This window comes from Oncorhynchus keta, chromosome 20 (genome assembly GCF_023373465.1).
Source record: "Oncorhynchus keta strain PuntledgeMale-10-30-2019 chromosome 20, Oket_V2, whole genome shotgun sequence".
NCBI lineage: Eukaryota > Metazoa > Chordata > Actinopteri > Salmoniformes > Salmonidae > Oncorhynchus > Oncorhynchus keta.
In genome coordinates this window covers 42,564,048-42,577,973 of record NC_068440.1, presented here as the reverse complement: position 1 = coordinate 42,577,973, position 13,926 = coordinate 42,564,048, and the positions used below count along the sequence as shown (strand labels likewise).

At 43.2% G+C, this 13,926-nt stretch overlaps 1 protein-coding gene across 1 annotated transcript in view; it reads right to left on the bottom strand.

The window, feature by feature from the left end:
• The window catches only part of LOC118399014 (protein spire homolog 1-like), a 166,615-nt gene that overhangs the window by 47,395 nt on the left and 105,294 nt on the right, over positions 1 to 13,926 (bottom strand). The window contains exon 11 of the mRNA XM_052473169.1: positions 7,443 to 7,524. Coding sequence (XP_052329129.1) covers positions 7,443 to 7,524 — 82 coding nt within the window. The remainder of the gene's footprint in view (positions 1 to 7,442; positions 7,525 to 13,926) is intronic.

The following is a 13,926-nucleotide window of genomic DNA, read 5'->3' as shown; positions in this document are numbered from 1 at the left end:
GGCAATATGCAAACATTCACTCCTCTATATGGGCAATATGCAAACATTCACTCCTCTATATGGTCAATATGCAAACATTCACTCCTCTATATGGGCAATATGCAAACATTCACTCCTCTATATGGGCAATATGCAAACATTCACTCCTCTATATGGTCAATATGCAAACATTCACTCCTCTATATGGTCAATATGCAAACATTCACTCCTCTATATGGTCAATATGCAAACATTCACTCCTCTATATGGGCAATATGCAAACATTCACTCCTCTATATGGGCAATATGCAAACATTCACTCCTCTATATGGTCAATATGCAAACATTCACTCCTCTATATGGGCAATATGCAAACATTCACTCCTCTATATGGTCAATATGCAAACATTCACTCCTCTATATGGTCAATATGCAAACATTCACTCCTCTATATGGGCAATATGCAAACATTCACTCCTCTATATGGACAATATGCAAACATTCACTCCTCAATATGGGCAATATGCAAACATTCACTCCTCTATATGGGCAATATGCAAACATTCACTCAATATGGGCAATATGCAAACATTCACTCCTCTATATGGGCAACATGCAAACATTCACTCCTCAATATGGGCAATATGCAAACATTCACTCCTCTATATGGGCAACATGCAAACATTCACTCCTCAATATGGTCAATATGCAAACATTCACTCCTCTATATGGGCAATATGCAAACATTCACTCCTCAATATGGGCAATATGCAAACATTCACTCCTCTATATGGGCAATATGCAAACATTCACTCCTCTATATGGGTAATATGCAAACATTCACTCCTCTATATGGGCAATATGCAAACATTCACTACCATATATGGTCAATATGCAAACATTCACTTCTTTATATGGGCAATATGCAAACATTCACTCCTCTACATGGTCAATATGCAAACATTCACTCCTCTATATGGGCAATATGCAAACATTCACTTCTTTATATGGGCAATATGCAAACATTCACTTCTTTATATGGGCAATATGCAAACATTCACTCCTCTATATGGGCAACATCCTAGCATTCACTCCTCTATATGGGCAACATCCTAGCATTCACTCCTCTATATGGTCAATATGCAAACATTCACTACCATATATGGTCAATATGCAAACATTCACTCCTCTATATGGGCAATATGCAAACATTCACTCCTCTATATGGGCAATATGCAAACATTCACTTCTTTATATGGGCAATATGCAAACATTCACTCCTCTATATGGGCAACATCCTAGCATTCACTCCTCTATATGGGCAACATCCTAGCATTCACTCCTCTATATGGTCAATATGCAAACATTCACTACCATATATGGTCAATATGCAAACATTCACTCCTCTATATGGGCAATATGCAAACATTCACTCCTCTATATGGGCAATATGCAAACATTCACTTCTTTATATGGGCAATATGCAAACATTCACTCCTCTATATGGGCAACATCCTAGCATTCACTCCTCTATATGGTCAATATGCAAACATTCACTACCATATATGGTCAATATGCAAACATTCACTCCTCTATATGGGCAATATGCAAACATTCACTCCTCTATATGGGCAATATGCAAACATTCACTTCTTTATATGGGCAATATGCAAACATTCACTCCTCTATATGGGCAATATGCTAGCATTCACTCCTCTTTATATGGGCAACATCCTAGCATTCACTCCTCTATATGGGCAATATGCTAGCATTCACTCCTCTATATGGACAATATGCAAACATTCACTCCTCTATATGGGCAATATGCAAACATTCACTCCTCTATATGGGCAACATCCTAGCATTCACTCCTCTATATGGACAATATGCAAACATTCACTCCTCTATATGGGCAATATGCAAACATTCACTCCTCTATATGGGCAACATCCTAGCATTCACTCCTCTATATGGGCAATATGCAAACATTCACTCCTCTATATGGGCAATATGCAAACATTCACTCCTCTATATGGACAATATGCAAACATTCACTCCTCTATATGGGCAATATGCAAACATTCACTCCTCTATATGGGCAATATGCAAACATTCACTCCTCTATATGGGCAATATGCAAACATTCACTCCTCTATATGGGCAACATGCAAACATTCACTCCTCTATATGGACAATATGCGAACATTCACTTCTTTATATGGGCAATATGCAAACATTCACTTCTTTATATGGGCAATATGCAAACATTCACTCCTCTATATGGGCAATATGCAAACATTCACTACCATATATGGTCAATATGCAAACATTCACTCCTCTATATGGTCAATATGCAAACATTCACTTCTTTATATGGGCAATATGCAAACATTCACTCCTCTATATGGGCAATATGCAAACATTCACTCCTCTATATGGTCAATATGCAAACATTCACTTCTTTATATGGGCAATATGCAAACATTCACTCCTCTATATGGGCAATATGCAAACATTCACTCCTCAATATGGGCAATATGCAAACATTCACTTCTTTATATGGGCAATATGCAAACATTCACTTCTTTATATGGGCAATATGCAAACATTCACTCCTCTATATGGGCAACATGCAAACATTCACTCCTCTATATGGGCAATATGCAAACATTCACTCCTCTATATGGGCAATATGCAAACATTCACTCCTCTATATGGGCAATATGCAAACATTCACTCCTCAATATGGGCAATATGCAAACATTCACTTCTTTATATGGGCAATATGCAAACATTCACTTCTTTATATGGGCAATATGCAAACATTCACTCCTCTATATGGGCAATATGCAAACATTCACTACCATATATGGTCAATATGCAAACATTCACTCCTCTATATGGTCAATATGCAAACATTCACTTCTTTATATGGGCAATATGCAAACATTCACTCCTCTATATGGGCAATATGCAAACATTCACTCCTCAATATGGGCAATATGCTAACATTCACTCCTCTATATGGACAATATGCAAACATTCACTCCTCTATATGGGCAATATGCAAACATTCACTCCTCTATATGGACAATATGCAAACATTCACTCCTCTATATGGGCAATATGCAAACATTCACTCCTCTATATGGGCAATATGCAAACATTCACTCCTCTATATGGACAATATGCAAACATTCACTCCTCTATATGGGCAACATCCTAGCATTCACTCCTCTATATGGACAATATGCAAACATTCACTCCTCTATATGGGCAATATGCAAACATTCACTCCTCTATATGGGCAACATCCTAGCATTCACTCCTCTATATGGACAATATGCAAACATTCACTCCTCTATATGGGCAATATGCAAACATTCACTCCTCAATATGGGCAATATGCAAACATTCACTTCTTTATATGGGCAATATGCAAACATTCACTTCTTTATATGGGCAATATGCAAACATTCACTCCTCAATATGGGCAACATGCAAACATTCACTCCTCTATATGGGCAACATCCTAGCATTCACTCCTCTATATGGGCAATATGCAAACATTCACTCCTCAATATGGGCAATATGCAAACATTCACTTCTTTATATGGGCAATATGCAAACATTCACTTCTTTATATGGGCAATATGCAAACATTCACTCCTCTATATGGGCAACATCCTAGCATTCACTCCTCTATATGGACAATATGCAAACATTCACTCCTCTATATGGGCAATATGCAAACATTCACTCCTCTATATGGACAATATGCAAACATTCACTCCTCTATATGGGCAATATGCTAACATTCACTCCTCTATATGGGCAACATCCTAGCATTCACTCCTCTATATGGGCAACATCCTAGCATTCACTCCTCTATATGGACAATATGCAAACATTCACTCCTCTATATGGGCAATATGCAAACATTCACTCCTCTATATGGGCAACATCCTAGCATTCACTCCTCAATATGGGCAATATGCAAACATTCACTCCTCTATATGGACAATATGCAAACATTCACTCCTCTATATGGACAATATGCAAACATTCACTCCTCTATATGGACAATATGCAAACATTCACTCCTCTATATGGACAATATGCAAACATTCACTCCTCTATATGGGCAATATGCAAACATTTCCTACCATATATGGTCAATATGCAAACATTCACTTCTTTATATGGGCAATATGCAAACATTCACTACCATATATGGTCAATATGCAAACATTCACTACCATATATGGGCAATATGCAAACATTCACTACCATATATGGGCAATATGCAAACATTCACTACCATATATGGGCAATATGCAAACATTCACTACCATATATGGACAATATGCAAACATTCACTCCTCTATATGGTCAATATGCAAACATTCACTCCTCTATATGGGCAATATGCAAACATTCACTCCTCTATATGGGCAATATGCAAACATTCACTCCTCTATATGGACAATATGCAAACATTCACTCCTCTATATGGGCAATATGCAAACATTCACTCCTCTATATGGTCAATATGCAAACATTCACTACCATATATGGTCAATATGCAAACATTCACTACCATATATGGTCAATATGCAAACATTCACTACCATATATGGTCAATATGCAAACATTCACTACCATATATGGTCAATATGCAAACATTCACTACCATATATGGTCAATATGCAAACATTCACTACCATATATGGTCAATATGCAAACATTCACTCCTCTATATGGTCAATATGCAAACATTCACTCCTCTATATGGTCAATATGCAAACATTCACTACCATATATGGTCAATATGCAAACATTCACTCCTCTATATGGTCAATATGCAAACATTCACTCCTCTATATGGACAATATGCAAACATTCACTACCATATATGGTCAATATGCAAACATTCACTCCTCTATATGGTCAATATGCAAACATTTCCTACCCTCCTAGATAGACGTTTTAAACTGTTTAATTGGAAGGAAGGTTTGTCTCCTCCTTTTAACCACTGGAGAAAGGAAGTGATGTAACATCTGAAACTAGAGAAATGTGCTACTCTGTTAGGGGATCTGCAATTCAATAACATGTGCTACTCTGTTAGGGGATCTGCAATTCTATAACATGTGCTACTCTGTTAGGGGATCTGCAATTCAATAACATGTGCTACTCTGTTAGGGGATCTGCAATTCTATAACATGTGCTACTCTGTTAGGGGATCTGCAATTCTATAACATGTGCTACTCTGTTAGGGGATCTGCAATTCAATAACATGTGCTACTCTGTTAGGGGATCTGCAATTCAATAACATGTGCTACTCTGTTAGGGGATCTGCAATTCTATAACATGTGCTACTCTGTTAGGGATCTGCAATTCAATAACATGTGCTACTCTGTTAGGGGATCTGCAATTCTATAACATGTGCTACTCTGTTAGGGGATCTGCAATTCTATAACATGTGCTACTCTGTTAGGGGATCTGCAATTCTATAACATGTGCTACTCTGTTAGGGGATCTGCAATTCTATAACATGTGCTACTCTGTTAGGGGATCTGCAATTCAATAACATGTGCTACTCTGTTAGGGGATCTGCAATTCAATAACATGTGCTACTCTGTTAGGGGATCTGCAATTCAATAACATGTGCTACTCTGTTAGGGGATCTGCAATTCAATAACATGTGCTACTCTGTTAGGGGATCTGCAATTCTATAACATGTGCTACTCTGTTAGGGGATCTGCAATTCAATAACATGTGCTACTCTGTTAGGGGATCTGCAATTCTATAACATGTGCTACTCTGTTAGGGGATCTGCAATTCAATAACATGTGCTACTCTGTTAGGGGATCTGCAATTCAATAACATGTGCTACTCTGTTAGGGGATCTGCAATTCAATAACATGTGCTACTCTGTTAGGGGATCTGCAATTCAATAACATGTGCTACTCTGTTAGGGGATCTGCAATTCTATAACATGTGCTACTCTGTTAGGGGATCTGCAATTCAATAACATGTGCTACTCTGTTAGGGGATCTGCAATTCAATAACATGTGCTACTCTGTTAGGGGATCTGCAATTCTATAACATCTGGCAACCTTATCTTTTGTAGAAGACATGAACTCATTTTAAAACTCCTTACATTAAAACCCAAATAAGTATCTTTGTGTTTCACTATTTGTTGAGATTACTTAAATGCTATGTTATGCTTGTTAATTTAAGTATTTTATTTAATCTTTATTTAACCAGGTAGGCCAGTTGAGAACACCTTTATTTAACTAGGTAGGCTAGTTGAGAACACCTTTATTTAACCAGGTAGGCCAGTTGAGAACACCTTTATTTAACTAGGTAGGCTAGTTGAGAACACCTTTATTTAACCAGGTAGGCTAGTTGAGAACACCTTTATTTAACCAGGTAGGCTAGTTGAGAACACCTTTATTTAACCAGGTAGGCTAGTTGAGAACACCTTTATTTAACCAGGTAGGCTAGTTGAGAACACCTTTATTTAACCAGGTAGGCCGGTTGAGAACACCTTTATTTAACCAGGTAGGCTAGTTGAGAACACCTTTATTTAACCAGGTAGGCCAGTTGAGAACACCTTTATTTAACCAGGTAGGCTAGTTGAGAACACCTTTATTTAACCAGGTAGACTAGTTGAGAACACCTTTATTTAACCAGGTAGGCCGGTTGAGAACACCTTTATTTAACCAGGTAGGCCGGTTGAGAACACCTTTATTTAACCAGGGTAGGCCGGTTGAGAACACCTTTATTTAACCAGGGTAGGCCGGTTGAGAACACCTTTATTTAACCAGGGTAGGCCGGTTGAGAACACCTTTATTTAACCAGGTAGGCCAGTTGAGAACAAGTTCTCATTTACAACTGCTACCTGGCCAAGATAAAGCAAAGCAGTGCAACACAAACAACAACACAGAGATACACATGGAATAAACAAACATACAGTCAATAACACAATAGAAAATAAAGTCTATATACAGTGTGTGTGAATGGCATGAGGAGGTATGGCAATAAATAGGCCATAGTAGCAAAGTAATTACAATGGTGGGTGGTATATGGTGGGTGGTATATGAAGCTTTTGTCTGGGGTTGGGGTAGCCAGGAGGAAAGCACGGCCAGCCGTAGAGACTTGGGGGGTGGGTTCGATGTGCTAGGGGACCAGTGTGTGTCTGGCTCTCTACCCGTTTGACTGTATTGTCTGTATAGTCTAGTGTTCCATTTAGGATGCAGCCTTAGTTTTCTATACCTCAGGAGCCATCAAAGTGGAGGGATCTAGTGTACTAGTTAGTATTCATGTTTGGTGTTATGAAATGTCTGGAAATGTACTTTTTCATGTAATAATGTGTATGTTTATGTGGAATATGTAACAGTTTACGAATTCAGTGAAAACATACTAAATACAACAAAAAGAGAGTGAAGGTGTCTTACTGTTCTTCCCCAGGACAGGTCCCGGAGACGAGGCGTCTAACAGGGACGCTGACAAACTGGAGGAGCTGTGACTGGGCTCATCCTGTTAATGAGGAGATACACATTACTGATGGAGACCAACTGGAGGAGCTGTGACTGGGCTCATCCTGTTAATGAGGAGATACACATTACTGATGGAGACCAACTGGAGGAGCTGTGACTGGGTTCATCCTGTTAATGAGGAGACCAACATTACTGATGGAGACCAACTGGAGGAGCTGTGACTGGGTTCATCCTGTTAATGAGGAGATACACAATACTGATGGAGACCAACTGGAGGAGCTGTGACTGGGCTCATCCTGTTAATGAGGAGATACACATTACTGATGGAGACCAACTGGAGGAGCTGTGACTGGGCTCATCCTGTTAATGAGGAGATACACATTACTGATGGAGACCAACTGGAGGAGCTGTGACTGGGTTCATCCTGTTAATGAGGAGATACACATTACTGATGGAGACCAACTGGAGGAGCTGTGACTGGGTTCATCCTGTTAATGAGGAGACCAACATTACTGATGGAGACCAACTGGAGGAGCTGTGACTGGGCTCATCCTGTTAATGAGGAGATACACATTACTGATGGAGACCAACTGGAGGAGCTGTGACTGGGCTCATCCTGTTAATGAGGAGATACACATTACTGATGGAGACCAACTGGAGGAGCTGTGACTGGGCTCATCCTGTTAATGAGGAGACCAACATTACTGATGGAGACCAACTGGAGGAGCTGTGACTGGGCTCATCCTGTTAATGAGGAGATACACATTACTGATGGAGACCAACTGGAGGAGCTGTGACTGGGTTCATCCTGTTAATGAGGAGATACACATACTGATGGAGACCAACTGGAGGAGTACTGATGGAGACCAACTGGAGGAGCTGTGACTGGGCTCATCCTGTTAATGAGGAGATACACATTACTGATGGAGACCAACTGGAGGAGCTGTGACTGGGCTCATCCTGTTAATGAGGAGACCAACATTACTGATGGAGACCAACTGGAGGAGCTGTGACTGGGCTCATCCTGTTAATGAGGAGATACACATTACTGATGGAGACCAACTGGAGGAGCTGTGACTGGGTTCATCCTGTTAATGAGGAGATACACATTACTGATGGAGACCAACTGGAGGAGCTGTGACTGGGCTCATCCTGTTAATGAGGAGATACACAATACTGATGGAGACCAACTGGAGGAGCTGTGACTGGGTTCATCCTGTTAATGAGGAGATACACATTACTGATGGAGACCAACTGGAGGAGCTGTGACTGGGCTCATCCTGTTAATGAGGAGACCAACATTACTGATGGAGACCAACTGGAGGAGCTGTGACTGGGTTCATCCTGTTAATGAGGAGATACACATTACTGATGGAGACCAACTGGAGGAGCTGTGACTGGGTTCATCCTGTTAATGAGGAGATACACATTACTGATGGAGACCAACTGGAGGAGCTGTGACTGGGCTCATCCTGTTAATGAGGAGATACACATTACTGATGGAGACCAACTGGAGGAGCTGTGACTGGGCTCATCCTGTTAATGAGGAGACCAACATTACTGATGGAGACCAACTGGAGGAGCTGTGACTGGGCTCATCCTGTTAATGAGGAGATACACATTACTGATGGAGACCAACTGGAGGAGCTGTGACTGGGTTCATCCTGTTAATGAGGAGATACACAATACTGATGGAGACCAACTGGAGGAGCTGTGACTGGGTTCATCCTGTTAATGAGGAGATACACATTACTGATGGAGACCAACTGGAGGAGCTGTGACTGGGTTCATCCTGTTAATGAGGAGATACACAATACTGATGGAGACCAACTGGAGGAGCTGTGACTGGGTTCATCCTGTTAATGAGGAGACCAACATTACTGATGGAGACCAACTGGAGGAGCTGTGACTGGGCTCATCCTGTTAATGAGGAGACCAACATTACTGATGGAGACCAACTGGAGGAGCTGTGACTGGGCTCATCCTGTTAATGAGGAGATAAACATTACTGATGGAGACCAACTGGAGGAGCTGTGACTGGGCTCATCCTGTTAATGAGGAGATAAACATTACTGATGGAGACCAACTGGAGGAGCTGTGACTGGGCTCATCCTGTTAATGAGGAGACCAACATTACTGATGGAGACCAACTGGAGGAGCTGTGACTGGGTTCATCCTGTTAATGAGGAGATACACATTACTGATGGAGACCAACTGGAGGAGCTGTGACTGGGCTCATCCTGTTAATGAGGAGATACACAATACTGATGGAGACCAACTGGAGGAGCTGTGACTGGGTTCATCCTGTTAATGAGGAGACCAACATTACTGATGGAGACCAACTGGAGGAGCTGTGACTGGGTTCATCCTGTTAATGAGGAGATACACATTACTGATGGAGACCAACTGGAGGAGCTGTGACTGGGCTCATCCTGTTAATGAGGAGACCAACATTACTGATGGAGACCAACTGGAGGAGCTGTGACTGGGTTCATCCTGTTAATGAGGAGATACACATTACTGATGGAGACCAACTGGAGGAGCTGTGACTGGGTTCATCCTGTTAATGAGGAGATACACATTACTGATGGAGACCAACTGGAGGAGCTGTGACTGGGTTCATCCTGTTAATGAGGAGACCAACATTACTGATGGAGACCAACTGGAGGAGCTGTGACTGGGTTCATCCTGTTAATGAGGAGATACACATTACTGATGGAGACCAACTGGAGGAGCTGTGACTGGGTTCATCCTGTTAATGAGGAGACCAACATTACTGATGGAGACCAACTGGAGGAGCTGTGACTGGGTTCATCCTGTTAATGAGGAGATACACATTACTGATGGAGACCAACTGGAGGAGCTGTGACTGGGCTCATCCTGTTAATGAGGAGATACACAATACTGATGGAGACCAACTGGAGGAGCTGTGACTGGGTTCATCCTGTTAATGAGGAGATACACATTACTGATGGAGACCAACTGGAGGAGCTGTGACTGGGCTCATCCTGTTAATGAGGAGATACACATTACTGATGGAGACCAACTGGAGGAGCTGTGACTGGGCTCATCCTGTTAATGAGGAGATACACATTACTGATGGAGACCAACTGGAGGAGCTGTGACTGGGCTCATCCTGTTAATGAGGAGATACACAATACTGATGGAGACCAACTGGAGGAGCTGTGACTGGGCTCATCCTGTTAATGAGGAGACCAACATTACTGATGGAGACCAACTGGAGGAGCTGTGACTGGGTTCATCCTGTTAATGAGGAGATACACATTACTGATGGAGACCAACTGGAGGAGCTGTGACTGGGTTCATCCTGTTAATGAGGAGATACACATTACTGATGGAGACCAACTGGAGGAGCTGTGACTGGGCTCATCCTGTTAATGAGGAGACCAACATTACTGATGGAGACCAACTGGAGGAGCTGTGACTGGGTTCATCCTGTTAATGAGGAGATACACATTACTGATGGAGACCAACTGGAGGAGCTGTGACTGGGCTCATCCTGTTAATGAGGAGACCAACATTACTGATGTAGACCAACTGGAGGAGCTGTGACTGGGTTCATCCTGTTAATGAGGAGATACACATTACTGATGGAGACCAACTGGAGGAGCTGTGACTGGGCTCATCCTGTTAATGAGGAGACCAACATTACTGATGGAGACCAACTGGAGGAGCTGTGACTGGGTTCATCCTGTTAATGAGGAGATAAACATTACTGATGGAGACCAACTGGAGGAGCTGTGACTGGGTTCATCCTGTTAATGAGGAGACCAACATTACTGATGGAGACCAACTGGAGGAGCTGTGACTGGGCTCATCCTGTTAATGAGGAGATAAACATTACTGATGGAGACCAACTGGAGGAGCTGTGACTGGGTTCATCCTGTTAATGAGGAGACCAACATTACTGATGGAGACCAACTGGAGGAGCTGTGACTGGGTTCATCCTGTTAATGAGGAGATAAACATTACTGATGGAGACCAACTGGAGGAGCTGTGACTGGGCTCATCCTGTTAATGAGGAGACCAACATTACTGATGGAGACCAACTGGAGGAGCTGTGACTGGGCTCATCCTGTTAATGAGGAGACCAACATTACTGATGGAGACCAACTGGAGGAGCTGTGACTGGGTTCATCCTGTTAATGAGGAGATACACATTACTGATGGAGACCAACTGGAGGAGCTGTGACTGGGTTCATCCTGTTAATGAGGAGATACACATTACTGATGGAGACCAACTGGAGGAGCTGTGACTGGGCTCATCCTGTTAATGAGGAGACCAACATTACTGATGGAGACCAACTGGAGGAGCTGTGACTGGGCTCATCCTGTTAATGAGGAGATACACATTACTGATGGAGACCAACTGGAGGAGCTGTGACTGGGCTCATCCTGTTAATGAGGAGATACACATTACTGATGGAGACCAACTGGAGGAGCTGTGACTGGGCTCATCCTGTTAATGAGGAGATACACAATACTGATGGAGACCAACTGGAGGAGCTGTGACTGGGCTCATCCTGTTAATGAGGAGATACACATTACTGATGGAGACCAACTGGAGGAGCTGTGACTGGGCTCATCCTGTTAATGAGGAGACCAACATTACTGATGGAGACCAACTGGAGGAGCTGTGACTGGGTTCATCCTGTTAATGAGGAGATACACATTACTGATGGAGACCAACTGGAGGAGCTGTGACTGGGTTCATCCTGTTAATGAGGAGATACACATTACTGATGGAGACCAACTGGAGGAGCTGTGACTGGGCTCATCCTGTTAATGAGGAGACCAACATTACTGATGGAGACCAACTGGAGGAGCTGTGACTGGGTTCATCCTGTTAATGAGGAGACCAACATTACTGATGGAGACCAACTGGAGGAGCTGTGACTGGGTTCATCCTGTTAATGAGGAGACCAACATTACTGATGGAGACCAACTGGAGGAGCTGTGACTGGGCTCATCCTGTTAATGAGGAGACCAACATTACTGATGGAGACCAACTGGAGGAGCTGTGACTGGGCTCATCCTGTTAATGAGGAGATACACATTACTGATGGAGACCAACTGGAGGAGCTGTGACTGGGTTCATCCTGTTAATGAGGAGATACACATTACTGATGGAGACCAAATGGAGGAGCTGTGACTGGGTTCATCCTGTTAATGAGGAGACCAACATTACTGATGGAGACCAACTGGAGGAGCTGTGACTGGTGTGTATAGTGCTGTCTCTCTCTCTCTCCTCCCTGCTACAGCCACCACCACAGAACATCAGTGTGTATAGTGCTGTCTCTCTCTCTCTCCTCCCTGCTACAGCGACCACCACAGAACATCAGTGTGTATAGTGCTGTCTCTCTCTCTCTCTCTCTCCTCCCTGCTACAGCGACCACCACAGAACATCAGTGTGTATAGTGCTGTCTCTCTCTCTCTCCTCCCTGCTACAGCGACCACCACAGAACATCAGTGTGTATAGTGCTGTCTCTCTCTCTCTCCTCCCTGCTACAGCGACCACCACAGAACATCAGTGTGTATAGTGCTGTCTCTCTCTCTCTCTCCTCCCTGCTACAGCGACCACCACAGAACATCAGTGTGTATAGTGCTGTCTCTCTCTCTCCTCCCTGCTACAGCGACCACCACAGAACATCAGTGTGTATAGTGCTGTCTCTCTCTCTCTCTCCTCCCTGCTACAGCGACCACCACAGAACATCAGTGTGTATAGTGCTGTCTCTCTCTCTCTCCTCCCTGCTACAGCCACCACCACAGAACATCAGTGTGTATAGTGCTGTCTCTCTCTCTCTCTCTCTCTCTCCTCGCTGCTACAGCGACCACCACAGACCATCAGTGTGTATAGTGCTGTCTCTCTCTCTCTCCTCCCTGCTACAGCGACCACCACAGAACATCAGTGTGTATAGTGCTGTCTCTCTCTCTCTCTCTCCTCCCTGCTACAGCCACCACCACAGAACATCAGTGTGTATAGTGCTGTCTCTCTCTCTCTCCTCCCTGCTACAGCCACCACCACAGAACATCAGTGTGTATAGTGCTGTCTCTCTCTCTCCTCCCTGCTACAGCCACCACCACAGAACATCAGTGTGTATAGTGCTGTCTCTCTCTCTCCTCCCTGCTACAGCGACCACCACAGAACATCAGTGTGTATAGTGCTGTCTCTCTCTCTCCTCCCTGCTACAGCGACCACCACAGAACATCAGTGTGTATAGTGCTGTCTCTCTCTCTCTCTCCTCCCTGCTACAGCGACCACCACAGAACATCAGTGTGTATAGTGCTGTCTCTCTCCCTCTCTCCTCCCTGTCTCTCTCTCTCTCCTCCCTGCTACAGCGACCACCACAGAACATCAGTGTGTATAGTGCTGTCTCTCTCTCTCCTCCCTGCTACAGCCACCACCACAGAACATCAGTGT